Genomic DNA, 16,013 nt, shown 5'->3' with positions numbered 1-16,013 from the left:
CAAGCTTATGTGAGGTAAAGTTAATAAAGCCTCGCTTCCTGAAAGCTCGTCTTGAATTTCAAGGATGTCGGCGGCAAACAGCCGCTGGAGGAAGGAGCGGCTCAGGTTGATGGGAAAACAGGCGGCGGCTCTGGGTACAACAAATGAATCTGGTCCCAGCAAATGTCATGAGTGTGAGTTCAGAGAGGAGGCCGTGTGTGTGTGTATGCGTATGTGTGCGTGTGCGTGTGTGTGTGTGTGTGTGTGTGTGTGTTATGGGCTTTAAGGCAAGAAAAGACTATTTATCATAAACCACCAGCACCGCTGCCTTCTTACAGCGCAGAGTTCCTGCGCCTGCAGCAGCAGCTGATTACAAATAACAGAGCGGCTCTCACACGCAGCCACATACCTGCACACACACACAAACACGCGCGCGCGTACACGCAAACAAACACACACACACACATAAACACAGCCAGCAGGCAGCAGCCAGAGGAAGAGGAGAGCTGCTACAAAGGCCACACTGGGTCTGCTGGTGGCTGTTTGAAACTACAAACTGATGCAGCATCTGTAGCATCACAGCTAATCCTGCTGCAGCACAAACATTTCACCTGCTTTGTGTTCTCATTCATTTCTGGCCTGCAGGAGGCGCCACTTCAGTTTGCTCGTTGGTTTATGAAAACGAGGAGGAAACGGATGAAGAGGAGACATTTGGGAGAAGAACCTGAGTTTGTGCTGCTGCTGCTCCAGTTTATGACTCTGTTAGCATCGGGATCAAAATGATCAGATTTCTCAGATAAATTAGCGGATTAGCAGAGCTGCTAACAGCTGATGATGTCATCCAGGACGTGTTGCTGAGGAATATCGGACTTTCAGTTGTAGCTGTTAGTTGTTAATAGTTACAAGTCTTCAGTCAGAAGACTACTGCTGTAGTTTTCAGTCAGAGGCTTCTTTAGTGTCTTTGGAAGACTGACTGCTACTGGAGGAGATCCTTCCCGTCTTCAGCATCAGACGTGGATGTTATGATGACATTTAATTTTCCTGAGATAAAATATTTTAACTTGAATGAGATTTATTTAGGAACATTATATGCCTCAGTGACTCAGAGTTAAGTTCTTAAAAACCTTTTTGTCGTGATCATTGGTTGTTTTTTTCATTTCTTCTGTATAGCATCTTGACTGTTTTATTGTATTTATTTCTTAGTCTATTCTTTGTCTTCAGTTTATTTGAAGCATTCATCTCTTTGTTTTCAGTATCCTCTTCTTCCTCGTTTTAGTTTCTGTGTTGTTTCTGATTCTTGATTTCCGCCTCAGTCCTTCACCTCCTGAAACCGTAACATTTTCCTCTGAATGTAATCAGAATAGAGGAGGTAAAAAGAAAAAAGCCCGCAGCACTACCGATCAACACCACCTTCAAGGATTTATATTATTCTAACTTTTCAGGTTTTATTCATTCCAGTTGCTTTTTTGTTCACCTCCTTGCTTTTATTTCACACTTTTTCAACCATTTACAGATTTCATAAGAGCTTAAAAAAACAGGAAGCCAAGAATTGGAACTGCCAAGTGCTGCAGAAAAATAGCATGTTGGGTTTTGTTGCTTTTGGTCTTCCGGGTGACAAACCAGCACACCTTGGCATCCAAACACCTGCAACGTGTCGGCAGTTCGGGATTCCCTGACAGCAGCTCAACAGCTCTGAGTGTCACCCTGATGTGAGCAGGAAAACCTGCTGTAGCCATCCATCTGCTCAGCACCGCGACATGGCAGCAGTCCACACACACACACACACACACACACACACACACACACACACACACACACACACACACACACACACACACACACACACACACACACACCTCATTTATACAGGTACAGCTTGTCAGTTTGTTTTACATTTTTCTAAAACCTTTCTTTGTAAAATAATAATAAAAAAAAGTTACATTTGGTTTATGTGAAAATCAAATAAAGTCCAAACGGCTTTGGTCCAACTTAAACGCTTTAATTTCGAACCAGTTTTGTCCAAATTAACACTAATTCAGTTAATTAATTTTAATACAGTTCAGATACAAACAAACAGATTTATTCCTGCAGAGTCGTTTCATGCCTGTGAGGTGTTATCTATGTCGCTTACATCTGGCTGCTGGTTCTCCTTTTAATTAGTTGTTATACATTATTTTACTGCTGTTTTAATAAATTTAAGTAAAAACTGTCATAAATTGTTTAAAGTCGTTCGATCTTCAATTCTTCTGCAGCTCCTTCGGTAGTTTAGTTTTTTTAAACTTCTACTTTTCTAACGTCTGGTAGCAGCCAGCTGGACTGCAGTGCGTAATATTTAACGCTGCTGCGTGTGTGCGTGTGTGTGTGCAGGCGTGTTGGGAAACACTCAGCCACACTTTAAATATTATATATTCGTACTTCTGCAGCAGATGATGAGTTTTCTGTTGTTTTCCGAGTTTCAGTCGTTCCATAAATCAGAGTAAGGAGGCTAAAGAGCTGCTTGTGTCGGCAAACCACTTCATAGGAGATGTATGCCTGTCGTCCTGATAAATGAGTTTGCTTCATACTGCTCAGTCACAGCAGACCTCTGAAATGTGCTCTGACAGCTGCACCGCCACTCAGCACCAACCTGGCAGCTGGAACAGCAGATTCAATTTCCCCTCTAATGTGAGGAGCCGGAGCGTCTGCAGGAAGTTCCTCTTCACGGCTTTAAGAGCGAAGAAGATCGCTTCAGTTTCAGCATCTCTGCTGGTCCAGAGCAACCAGACGACATGCAACGCGTTGCTGCTTCCTCTCATCCACGCGACGGTGGCTAATCTGTTGTCGTTTCTTTCAGAATAAAAGCACACACGCAGCAGAAATGAGATGTTTCCATTTTGCTCCTGTGCGTTGCAGTAATCTGCACCAAATCCTGGACTTCCGGAGTGTTTGCACTCTGTGAGCAGCAGCAGCTGCTCCGCATGAAGCTGCTGATCCGCCACTTGTGCTCTGAATCTGTTTGCAAACATTTATTTTTATCGATCAGCTCGTGGAAAGTTTAGTCTGGAGTTTGGGAGGCATTAGGAGGCGTTCTGAACAAGCCAAGACGGCGTTTTATTTCATCTTCTGTCTGAGCTGTTTATTCCTCTAAGAACTGGAGCCAACAGCACAAAACACCAGGCTTGGTGACGTCATAAATATGCAAACACGATGAATCATTTGGAGACTCGATGGGACAAAAATGGTAAACAATTATTTGGCGTAAAAAAAAAATTGTGCAAGCAAAACTTTGATGCTGGATTTTTATTCGCCACAAAGAGGCGAAAACATGAAAGTTTTCCTCTCTGTCTGACTGGAGATAAAAATGAATAAGAGAATCTGTAATGTTTCTGATTTCACTTGTTTTTGTTTCCATCTTATTCCGAACCGTTAGAGTCTTTAGACTATTCGGTTTGGCAGAGGTGATCAATCAATCGATGACATCGATAAGAAGTCGGTATAAGTATCGGATCATGACTCTCTCTCTCTCTCTCTCTCTCTCTCTGTCTCTCATAATTACTCATTTTGAAAAGGTTCTCCACCTGCAGGGAACAGCAAACCTCCGGATCAGCAGAACCGGCGCCGACCTTCAGCACTTTCTGCCTCACATCTCCTCCTCCAGTTCCACGTTGTTGAGCTGCAGATTTGGACCAACACGTTTCTCCTTAAGCTGCTGGTGATCACCTGGCACTTTGACCTCGTTACTTAAAGGAGAAGCGTCCACTTTTTGGCAGGAAGAGTTTCTTTTCCTTCCTCTGAGTTCATTAAAAACACCAGGAACATCTGGGGACGAGCAGAACTCCTCTCCTCTGTGGAAAGCTTCAGGACATTTGGCACCAGGAAACATCCACAGCTTCACCAAACTTCAGGTCGTTTTGTTTCTTTTTACCATGAAAACACTGCACATGTTCTTAAGGAGGGTTTTACCAACAGCTGCATTCATCATCATCTCCAGCAGAGTGTCATCCAGCTCTACTGCAAGGCTATTATAAACTAAAACCAAATAACAAAAGCTGAAACTGAGAAAAAGTTTTTATTAACTCCATACATAAAAACAGTCACTATGGGGAAAAACTAACATAAAACATACTTGACTTATGGATATAATATCCTTCGTTTTTGTATTTGTTAATCTGTTAGCCTTTCAAGCTGATGTGAAATCGATTTATTTTCTCCACACAAGCAGTTCACACCAGCTGTCGGTAAATTATTGAAGAATCTAAAATCTGGCTTTAATCCTTTTGTTTTTGGTAATTTTCTGATTTATGTTTTTATTTTTAAAGGAATGTAAGTCGTTTAAACACAAGAGAAAATAACCTTGGAGTTTCTGAGTGAATGTTCAGGACCTCGCCTCTCCCTCAGGGAGTTCCACTGGGCTCTATTCTCAGCCCTCTACTTTTTATGATTAATTTATCACCTCTTGAAGTTATTTTTAGAAAGCATGACTGTTTTTTTATGCTGATGACTGCAAAATGTGTTTCCCTTTAAAGCAAAACAGATCCACCTTTGTTCAGTCTCTCCTTGACACCTCAGTGCGTTTCTTTCACAAATGTGTGCAAAATTGTATTCAATTTTGATATATCGCTATTCCATTAATGTTGACAAAACACAATTTTGCAATTGCAATTAAATAAAAAACACAATTTAAATCACCTGTGAATAAGTTTGTTCACTAATACACCATCAGCCTCCTACTGCTTTCTGTTGTCTTCTTCTTTGTGGTTTTCACCAGTAGTAACATTTTTATTTGACCCCTCTTTGGTTGGTTACAAGTTTTTTTGTAGTTTTTTATTAATTTGGTATGGAGTGAGACATTCCTTCATGCTGCATGAGATGAAGAATTTCAGATCAAAATGTTTTACTGTTTTTTTTCAGTTGGCGTAAAGTCTGGGCTGAATTTCTTCTCTTCAGGATTTTCTCTTTGTTTTCTCTTTTGTGGGGATAAATGTTGAAGGTTAGAAATCACTCAGATCAACATGTTCTCTGTGTGGAGCTGCAAACTAACGCCACACGTTCTCATTACTTTAATTAGGACATTTTAGAAACCTCAGCGGGGTTTCATCTGGTTAAATAAAGGAGACAAAACAGAAGAAAGGCGACAGGAGAAAGACAGACATGTGGATTTGTCTACGTCTCAGTCATTAAAACGTGCTTTTATTTTGAAACTCAAATTATTACCACCAACCACCAGTCTGTAAACACGTCAAGATTACAAAACAATGCATTACTGTTCACTAATGCACCAGCAGCCTCCTACTGTTTCCTGTTGTCTCTTCTTTGTGGTTTTCAGCAGAATATGATGTTTTTGTCATATGTTTTTGTCAGAATTTGACAAAAAAGTAATATTATCACATGACTGATGTCAACTTTTCTAGGAAACTGTGATGTGTTTTTCCGCAGGACAATGCTAATACAGCTAGCTAAAAAAAAATGTATGGTGCCCCAATGAGTCAGAAGGGCGCCTCGCTGGAGGGGGCGCCAAAACAATGTTGGAATAACTATTTCTAAATGTGATTTTCTGTATTTAACTTCAGTTTGCTTTGAAAACTCGGGAGAATTTTACAAAACAGTCAGAGAACTCTGACTGAAACGAGGCTCAGTTGGTAAAGACAATTATCCCCGCTCTCTGCAGCATTAACACGATCCAAATTAGATTTTTTTTTTAAATCAATCTTATAGTTTTCAATGGTTTTACACTAATTTCTGTGTTTTGCTCGTAATTTGAATAATAATACAACGTGGGAGGAAAACAAGGGGTGTGAATACTTTACACACGGGTTCTGGTTGATTTGGAGATTTTTTTTTTAATGTTAAACTTTATTTATTTATTTGAACAGAAACGAAAAATGTTCGCGGTGTGGTTTGACGGTTCCGCCTGTTTCCGGTCAGACCATTTCTGGGTGTGTTGATGTCAGCAGTTTAGGAAGTTTGGGGTCCCGCTGTGTGTCTACGTGAGTGTGTGTGAGTGTGCGTGTGTGTGTTTGGGGGGGGTCCTGCCCCTCCGGGCTGCGCCGGTACCGTAAAAAAAAAGACGCATGTGTGTTTGCGGCTGTGTTGCCAGTTGCGCCGCATCCAGACTCGCTGCCCGCCGCTGGCTGATACCCGCCCCCTCCTCTCCTCCTCTTCCTCCTCATCCTCATCATCATCATCATCCTCCTTGTCCTCTCCGCGTCGCCCCTCATCTTGGTGCTGTTGTGCGCAAAAATCTCCCGCGCCGGACGGAGGGGACGCAGGAGGAGCCGCCGCCGGAGCGGACATGGATGTTTAACCAGCACGCTGCTCTCCGCAACAACAACACGCTGTTTGCAGATTTTTCTTTAGATTTATTTTGGGGTTTTTCTTTTTAGGATGTTGCTTTTGCCCTAGGAAGGGAGAGGATCTGCTCGATGTTTCTCTTCAGTTAATCACGGAACCAAGATGAGGATTTCTCCCTGTGGCTTGATGGTGTGGATGTTCTCGGGCTTCGCGATGGGAGCTTTCCCCAGCAGCGTTCAGATCGGTGAGTGCGGCTCGCTTGCGTGGACGTCCCGCATGCGGCTGCGGCGGCGCTCGGGTTGCTCCTCCAGGATGCAGTCAGGAGGGTTAATGCGCTTTGTATCTGCGGGCTCAGGCTGCCACTGCAGTAGATCACAGCGGTAAACTGTGAGTCTCTCTCTCTGTGTGTGTGAGTCCCACTGGTCTCCCTCCAGTTTAACCACTTTGCAGCTCCTGCTGGGAGCAGAGAGGTGACAGCTTTATGGTTTCCATTAGAGAGGGAAGGGCAGCGAGTGACCTCCAGCTGTTGATCACCTCTAAAATCAGAAACAAACCTTGAATCCTCCGAGAGGAAAAACCACAGAGAGACTGGAGGGAAACGACGAGCCGAGCAACCAGAGCGACCCACTGGAGGGGAGAGGAGAGGTCAAAGTTCAGGGTTTGTTGCAGAGCTTCACCTCTACGGCTGCAGCTTTATGTAACCAGTGTGCGCGCGAGTGTGTGTGTGCGTGTGTGTGTGCGTCCAGATATTTGCTTAAACCAACAATCAGAGCTTATTACCATTAATTTAACCAAACCGCTGCCAGATAACGCAGCTTATGCAACCTCCGGTCGGCCCAGGCTGACCTGCGCCCGCAACACACGCACAACACGCACCACACGCACTCCGCTTCACGTTTTACCTGGAGGTCCATCAGCCTCCGACATCATGACTCTGTGGATTTGGAACAGAAATTAATATTTCTATCAAGAAAAAAATGTGAAACATTAACACATTCTATAAATTAAACATTTAGAAAATATGACATATTGGAACAAAATCTGGATTATTAGTTAAAATCTGGATTATTAGTTGGTTGTTTGAGGTCGTCTCTTCAGAATCCAGGTCTGTAAAACGGCCCACAGCATCATAGGTACTCCACCTTGCAAGGAGCCTCTTCATAACCAAAGGAGGCCACTTTATTAGGCACACACCCCTTCACATGCTCGTTAGCGCAGATATCGGCTCGGCCAATCAAATGGCAGCAGCTCAGTTCGTTGGTTCATGCTGACGTGTCGAAGACGCATCAGAACCAGGAAGAACCTCTCCAATGGTAACTCCCAGCAGAACCAGCGCTTCTGCCGGAAAGAACCCACACCCCATCAGGTTCAGAGAGAAAGGTCTGCAGATGAGCAGGTTTCCGGCGACCCGCTCCGGTTTTTCTGCGCTTTGCTTCGGACAGAAGATCTGGACCATCAGGTGTTGAGAATCGCTAATGGTCAGTAAGTAACGCTCAGCTTTGAAGCTAACCGGAAATGTGCTGCAAACAACCAACCTGCACCTCGAAGAGCTTAAATATTGCTCTGACTTTAACTGCCGACACGGACTGAACGGTTTCGGTCACTTCGTCCGCTGCCATTACTAAGCTGTATCTACCTTTAGCTAAATTACCTAGCGACGCCGAGCCGCCATGATGGATGCCGGAAGTGAGGGATGGAAGTGGCTGCCATTATTTTCCTTTTTTTTTGCCAGTTTATTCATGGCTACTACTTCTTTGAGTTAAGCTAACTTGACTAGCTAGCTGCAGTAGCTAGCTAGCTTAGAAACCAACCCAACGTTTCTCCCTTCTGACATCTTTTTTTGGTTTGATCAAATCACTGACTTTGCGCAGAAAACGGCGTTTCCCCTTACATCAAAGCAGATTTAATACTGTACAAAAGTCTAGATGCTAACCAGTTTTTTCGTACATGCTAGGCTAAATGGTGGTGGGGTATTTGGCCTGCATTAATGGTTATTAATGATTATGCGTTCCTTTTCCATAATGCTGTATATGATTAATTGTATCTTACTAATCATGCTTATGAATTAAGTTAACATTAATCTTCTTACTTTAAAAAAAAACGTTTACAGCAAATCCATGAATATAAATCAGTGTGTCATCTTTCTTCGTCAACAGGCTTATGATTAAATCAAATTTGGTTTACATCCTTGCCTGTTTGTGCAGCTCAGCTGACTGTTACCATTTTCACTGTGAAATCAGCTAAATAACAGTGACATGAGGCGACTGGCTGTACGTTTTTCACCAGTTTTACAGGAGTTAAAACTTGTTTAACTCCTGTAAAACTAACTTGTTTTAAGGTCTGTCATGGCAGAGTGGGTCGCTTTCTGAAGAGCCTGATGTCGCATGCAAAGAGTCGATAAGCAGACTGAAATCCTGAAACGGCTCAGAAAGTTGTCATCATTCATGTCGTTTCTCGTTCTGTACACCGATGAAAACCAAATTAAAATTCAACCAAAAAAATTACTTAAATTGGAATAGGAATTAAAATTGAGCTCAATGGGAGAAATCCCAGACAGACTCTGAAGGGAGATGATAATCAAGTGGAATAGTGCAGGAAGGCAACAGCTGGAAAGTTTCTTTTACAAATAAACGATCTGATTCCTTTAAATCTTACATTTAATTTTAAACAACTTAAATTGTTTTAATGTATCTTGAGTCGAGCTAACTTGTCTACCTAGCGAATCAAAAGTAAAACTATTCTACGGGATTAACTATTGGACGTACTGACATAATATTTTTAATATCTTGAAGGAGCAACATAAATAAAGGTTTACTTTCATTTTCAGTAAACAAATCTAATCATTTTGATGACGGTGATAGTCTGTGTTAAATTCCCTTAGTTTGGTTATGCTTTGGGCCGGTTCGGATCAGGGGCGAACGTTTTATTTACATTATAGTTTATGTCTTTTATATTTTTTATGATTTTATTTTTCTAGTAACAGTTTCTTGGTTGCTGCTTGTCTTCTTGGGTTCTGGACCATAGCATGATGCTGCCGCCACCACATTTTTCTGGGTTCCTCCTAACTTCTGAAGACAACTACTAGTTCCTCTTGGTTTTACCCAGGCGGATCAGAGTGAAGTGCTCTAAACTTCACACAAATGCACACCGCACTTTTAAGATTTACTAGAGGGTTTCATTTTCTCCCATTTCTAATGAAACACAGAAGACGACAGGAGTCATCTGTGCGCTCAGGTGAAATCTGAACCGAGCGTAAAGACGAGTAAATTATTCTGAGCTTTACCTTCTTCAAAGAGGTCAGCCATGAAAGAACGTTCTGACATTTAGCTTTAAATGACATTTACACTGTCCCGTCCGCGCAAATGTTGCCTTAAGTCTGAATTTAAAATATGAAACAAACCACTTCTAACACCTGTGACATTTGCACAACCACGAGCGGCTTAGTGTAGGTCTCCGTATGAAGATTGAAGCGGACGAGGCTGATCTGCAGCGCCAGGGTGATGTAGCGCTCAGCTAAGAAACAAACACTCGGAGGATCCAGCAGGATGCTGCAGGAACGGCATCGCCTCATCCAGCCGAGCAACAAACAGACAGAGATGCAGAAACGGGCGTGCAGGAAGTATTAGACTCAAACTGGGGGGAAAAAAAACCTTAATTATGAGGATAAAGTCAAAATAAAATGACAATAAAATCATAACAATGTGAGGATAAAGTTGTAATATGATTAAAAAAATAGTACGATCAAACCGTCTTAATAAATCAAGATTAAAGTTGGGATAATAAAAAAAAATCTTGGAGTAATAGAATAGTCATACGACGAAAGAGTCAAATTAGTCGTAGAATAGTCTAAATAATATGAGAAATGCATAACACAAGGACAAACAGCTATTACACAAGAAGAAAGTCATACAAAAAAGTTTAAATAATATGAGAATAAAGTCTTAATACGAGATCAAAAAACCCCCACAGAAATACAAGAAAAAAGTCATAAAAATACGAGATTAAAGCCATAATAATAAGATAAAAAACTTGCAATAATACGACAAAACTGTCACAATACCAGAACGAAGTTGTACACCAAAATTCAAAATAAGAGAAAAATATAATTCCAGAAATTGTTGTAATGATACGAGAATAAAGTTATACGACAAAAGGTGAAACAATCAGAGAATAAAGTCATAAAAACACAAAATAAAAATAGTAATAATACAAGAAAAACGTCTTAATATAAGAATAAAACCGTACGACAAAAAAGTTGAAATAACACTAGAAGAATATCACGATAATACAAGAAAAAGTCATTACACCAGACAAAAATCGTACTAATATTAGAGAAAGTTTCACAACAATGGAGTCATAATAAAGGGAGATTTGTCCCAATCATTTCTACACGTCTCTCCTGCCGCCATCCGCCTTCCCAGCAGCTTAAAAGCCAGTTAGTTTTCTCCCCTCTGTGGCAGATCTTTTTCTCTCGTTGCTTCCAGTCCATTTTTCCTGCGTTTCTGTGTTTTCATTTATAATTTCCATTATGAAGCTGCTGTTTTTCCAACATCTTCCGTTGCTGGTTTTGATTTTTAATCTGAATTTATCAGACTTTGGGGACGAGGCGTTGATTCTTAGCTGCTTGTTTTACTGCTGTGTTTGTAATTTTGTTTTTATGAAAACAAATTTTAAAAAATTAAAAATGACACAAAGCGTTTTACATGAAAATTGACTTAAATTATTACAGGAGTCCTTAAATCTCCTCCTCCATTCAAATGAGGCAGAAGAAGATGATTTTTGTTTCCACAGTTTAGTTTTAGTTTTTACAGTTTTGTTGATTTGTGTTCCTACGGTGTAGTTTTTTTTTTTCTTTTAGTTTTTACACTTTGTGTCGTTTCTTTGCTGCTGTTTCCTGGTTGAATGGCTCCGTAAACGTTGGTTTGAATGTTCTCTGTCCCGTCTGCAGGTGGTCTGTTCATCAGAAACACGGATCAGGAGTACACGGCCTTCCGCCTGGCCATCTTCCTGCACAACACGAGCCCCAACGCGTCGGAAGCCCCGTTCAACCTGGTGCCTCATGTGGACAACATCGAAACGGCCAACAGCTTTGCCGTCACCAACGCCTGTGAGTCTCCTACTGATTCCATGCACAGTAGAAATAACGGGCTGAGAAATGACCGTAACTCTGCTGGTCTTAGCTTCTTTGCTCTGCGTTGTGAATTTAAGTGAGCGTGTAATTAATGAGGCGGTTAAAACATTAAACTTTGTTCTGTTTTGGTTCAAAAAGCTACAGTAAAAAGAAGAGGATTATGTTTTGTTAGAAACAGTTGTGGATTCTCCTGTGGAGTGGTAGCTCTGTTCTACATCCCCATCTTATTGACAGAATTAATTTCTTTCATTGTAAACACAGGAGGCTGAGATTCTGCTTCTTCTGACCTTATTTCTCTCTGTCGTTCACATTCAGTCGATGCTGTCCGAGGTTTGAGTTGGTCAGTTTATGATTAATGACATGAAAAAAGGAACTTGTGACCTTCCATTGAATCTTTTTGTCCTTTTGTGCAGCGAGCCACTGATTTGGAAAAGTTATTAGCATGCTAATTACTCTTCTGATGTCACAGACCAGCATGATGGACTTTAACTGAAAATAACTTTTCTTGTGGCTTTACTTCAGAGTTTGGCTTGAGTTATTTAAAGCCAGATTAGCCTAAATATGTTGTAATTTCCCTATTAACCTAAATCCTGATGCTTTTTGATACAGAAAAACTTGTATATCTTTATTGTCTTTGTAATATAATATCTCATAAAAAGTGCCATTGTGATACATGGGATATGTTGAAGAAACGTGATCAGTCAGTTTATGATCTGTTGTTTACTATCTTAGCAGGAGCTAACACCATTAGCAGGAGCTAACACCATTAGCAGGAGATAATGTCAATAACTAGAGTTAATATGAAATCAAAACAGTTTGGCCGATAATAAATGGTTGCTTAAAGTGACAATGAAGCATCTTTTTCACAGTGTGTTGATCTCCATGCTAACCATCAATAGCTTGAGTTGGAAAGTGGAGCTCTGCTTTAATGACCGACTCTCTCTTCTTCTCTCTTCCTCTACCTTCTATTTCAATGCGCTCTGCTTCAAATGTAAAGGACGGATCATTACTCATTGCGCAAACATTATTCTTTCTGGACGCAGCGTGCGTCATCCACCCAGAATGCATTGCATTGTAAACAAAATGGTGATGTTTGTGTGACGATATTTTGGTTAAATTCATAAAAACTTAAGAATCAGCTGTCCACTGTTGAACGCTGGATGCTGGTTTCCTGTTGAAAACCAGGATCAGTCGGACTGGATGTAACTGACCGGGTCTGAAGAGACTTGCTTTGAATTTTCCTTTAGCTGCTGATGATGGCTGAATAAATAAACAGAAGAAAAAAACTGGGTGATTATTTTTTTTTCCTCACAGTTTTACTGACGCTGACGGATTTCTGCTGATTCTGTTTGTGCATTTAGCATTTCAGGAACATCGCGGTGTGTTTGGTTAAACAACCATCTGCTTCTGGAAGTCGCAGCCATAAAGTAAAGAGTAAAATGGATAATTACATTATCAGTGTCCTCCAACTCCCCCAAACAGATTTAGGTCTTTGTGCTTCCATCAGCTGAGTACTGATGACGTGGCGTCAACAGCTGAGCCATGGTTGCCGACGGCGACAGGAAGATGGTCCCACACTGCGCCTGGGTGTCCTAACCGCAGCAGGCGGGGATGTTCTCCCTGGAGGAGCATCGTCGTCCCTCTTTCACCCTGCTCACTCTGTCAGCGGCTGCAGGACCATAAAACTCCTCAGCCTGATGTTCCCACTATCTGCTGTTTTAAAAAATCAATGGCTAAATTAAGCAGAGAATGAAGTGGCTTCATGTAGGTGCATGGCAGGCAGCAGGCAGCTGGGTTTACCTCGGACAGGCAGAACGGGCCGTCTGGCCGTTGTAACTCAGCTCATCCAGATGGTGATGAACCGGGAGGAAGGATCTCCAGTAGCAGACAGAGATGAAAACCTCTGAAGAAGACACTGAGCACAACTTCATTCTAGCTAGATTCTAGCGTTTGTCTTGGTTGTATTACCCAGAATGCCCTGCTTTGTAGAAGGATTTTCAGTCAACGTCAGTTTGTGTCAGCAACTGCTGCACTGTACATGTCTCTTGGATAAAGAAAGCAGGATTATATTATTCCAACTATTTCAACTATTTACCATTATGCAAATAAAATGACTTACAAAGTTGCAAGGTTTTATTTTCAGTACAGCCTCCTGTTCAGTATTTTGTACTTTTGATTTCTGATAACTTCGTTTACTGCCTGCCTTGATGGCTGCAGCTGTATGTTCGTTTTTTATGTGAAATTCATGGGAGTTTTTCTGTAAGGATGACCAAGCACCGTAAGAAAACCACCATGTGTTTTTATTTTGGCCAGCCAGAGAAGCTGAACCGGAAGGAAATTCCCTGCAGTCAAAATGACTGCTTGGTTTTTCTTGTCATTTATTCACTTAACACGTTTGGGTCATGAGGACATATCTTATTCACTAATGTTTGTTTGGTAGCATAAATAATTTTATCACGCTATAGCTAATGTTAAAACAGGAGTGGGTAACCATGGCAACCGGGCCAGTTAAAGGCAGGTTGGTTCTCTCTGCAGTCAGATTGCACAAAACCTGGCCATTTTAAACATCTAATCCCTTTATGCTTCCTGCTGTTGGAGAGGTGTCAGTCGAAAAGATTCGGACCGAACCAGAGTTCACTTCAACCGAACCGAGACGACAGTTTGTAGGTGATTAGCATTCACATCTCACCTCTCGAGGCAAACGGACTGGAGTCGGATTAAAGTGAACTGGACTGGACTAGTGTGAATGGACCCAGACCTCCTCTGGATTTCCTTCTCATATCAGTTTGTTTCCAACCATTTCATGTGTTCTCGTGTAACTTTCTTCCAAACACCTGAACATTTGAGATTTTTGCACGTTTTGAGATCCTCCTGTTGGGAGTTTTCCAGTCTTCTACGCTCAGATCCTGAAATGATCCAGTGAAAACGCTTTCCCTCCACAGAACGTTACGCTGGCTTTTCCACTTCCCACTTTAATGGCTCCACATCCACTGAAAGTTGGTCTGCAGCTCATTGATTGGCCGAGCCAAATCAGAGCAGAATTACATGAGCCAATCAATGGCTGTGATAGCTCAGGGTCAGCTGGGAGTCTGAGATCGAACCCACACGGCTTGTTTTCACCCCCAGCCCTCCGTGTTACATTTCACTGCATTTCTGCTCCTCGGCTGCTGCTCGGCTCAGCCATCAGAGCCTCAGAAGATCTGGATGTGATCAGGGCGGTAGAGGGCAGGCAGTGGGTTAGGGCGGGGGAGGTGGTGGGGTGAGGGGCGGCTGCTGTCAGGGGGGATGATGGAGATAATTGGTGGGAGGAGGAAGAGGACAAGCTAGATGATCTCCGTGTCGGTGATAATCTTCCTGTGGACACAGACACAAATGATTTCACACGTGTTTGATTTATAACTCGGTCCACTCTGAGGTCGCTACGCCTCTAAAGCAACCATTAATAAACACAAACCCTTTCATCTGGATCAGTCTTTATTTTATTAAGGAGTTTTGCGCTGTTTATCGCTGCAGAGTCAGTAAACAGGAAGGAAAGATGTTGCCTTTCAAAATAAAAGAAGCACATTCAGAACACAACCTCTGAGGAATCTGGATGGATGGATGCATGGATGGATGGGTCGTTGGTTGTTTGGTTGTTCTGTTGGTTTGTTGGTTGGTTGAGCTGACTGAGCAGCCTGGCTGCCTCATGGTGCAACAGAGAAATGATCAGTGACTCTCTGTAAGGCGGCCGGTGTGGGCGGCTCTCAGAGAGAGTCGAGTGTTTTTAACGTAAATGATGTGAACGGTTGGAGGAAAGGAGAGTTTGAGTCATAGCGATCATTCATTACAGGCCTCAGACATGCAGACATTCTAACAGGAAGCTGGCCAACATGGCCGCCATCCTAACAGGAAGCTGGCCAACATGGCCGCCATCCTAAAAGGAAGCTGGCCAACATAGCCGCCATCCTAACAGGAAGCTGGCCAACATGGCTGCCACCCTACCAGGTGGCTGGCCAACATGGCCGCCACCCTACCAGGAGGCTGGCCAACATGGCCGCCACCCTACCAGGAGGCTGACCAACATGGCCGCCACCCTACCAGGAGGCTGACCAACATGGCCACCACCCTACCAGGAGGCTGACCAACATGGCCACTCCTCAGAGAGCACGTTGCCTTCGTCTCATGTGCCCAGGCTGAGACCTGATGATTGCCTGGCAGGAAGGGGTTAAGGCGTCCCTCCTCCGCGCTGCCTTGGCCTCCATTCAATTGGTGACATCTTAATGTGCGTTGAGTCATTCATATTCAGCGTGGCGCTCTGACTCACTCCACATCCAGACAGCAGGCAGCCACCTCTGCTCCTGCGACGAGCGCTGCGCGGTTTCACGTGAACGCTTCCTCTCTCCGTCTCCTTGGCCTGATGTCAGCCCTGCTGGGCTTGATTACTTCTCTTTGTTCTGCTGTTGCTGGCCTTTAAATGGCCGCAGCTTGCGCCCCGTTCGTCTGGAGATGCCTCCGCTTGGAAGGAAACGCTGAGGCCTTTCGTCACTGGCTGCCTCTGTGTGAAACGTTGGGATCTGGAGAAAAGGAGAGGTCTGCTAATGAGAGATTAATGCAGTGAAGCAGCAGAGAAGCAGGAATAATGAGCAGATGAAAG

The 16,013-nt window shown here is 42.8% G+C and overlaps 1 protein-coding gene and 1 long non-coding RNA gene across 3 annotated transcripts in view; both read left to right on the top strand.

Moving 5' to 3' along the window:
* Nucleotides 1-2,019: 2,019 nt before the first annotated feature.
* LOC106922328 (uncharacterized) lies at nt 2,020-4,646 on the top strand. The gene is made up of 2 exons (XR_001419166.2): nt 2,020-3,199; nt 3,528-4,646. It is a non-coding gene; the product is annotated as an uncharacterized LOC106922328 (long non-coding RNA).
* Nucleotides 4,647-5,378: 732 nt separating this feature from the next.
* The window catches only part of LOC106909055 (glutamate receptor 4), a 95,202-nt gene continuing 84,567 nt past the window's right edge, over nt 5,379-16,013 (top strand). For both annotated transcript variants that reach the window (XM_088012465.1, XM_088012464.1), the window contains exons 1-2: nt 5,379-6,493; nt 11,198-11,356. In XM_088012465.1, coding sequence (XP_087868591.1) covers nt 6,412-6,493; nt 11,198-11,356 — 241 coding nt within the window. In that variant the 5' untranslated portion in view covers nt 5,379-6,411. The remainder of the gene's footprint in view (nt 6,494-11,197; nt 11,357-16,013) is intronic.

Source organism: Poecilia mexicana, unplaced genomic scaffold (assembly GCF_051168715.1).
Source record: "Poecilia mexicana isolate PSO_F unplaced genomic scaffold, ASM5116871v1 scaffold_14, whole genome shotgun sequence".
NCBI lineage: Eukaryota > Metazoa > Chordata > Actinopteri > Cyprinodontiformes > Poeciliidae > Poecilia > Poecilia mexicana.
Note: the sequence above shows the minus strand (reverse complement) of the source record. Positions and strands in the feature narration are given on the sequence as shown.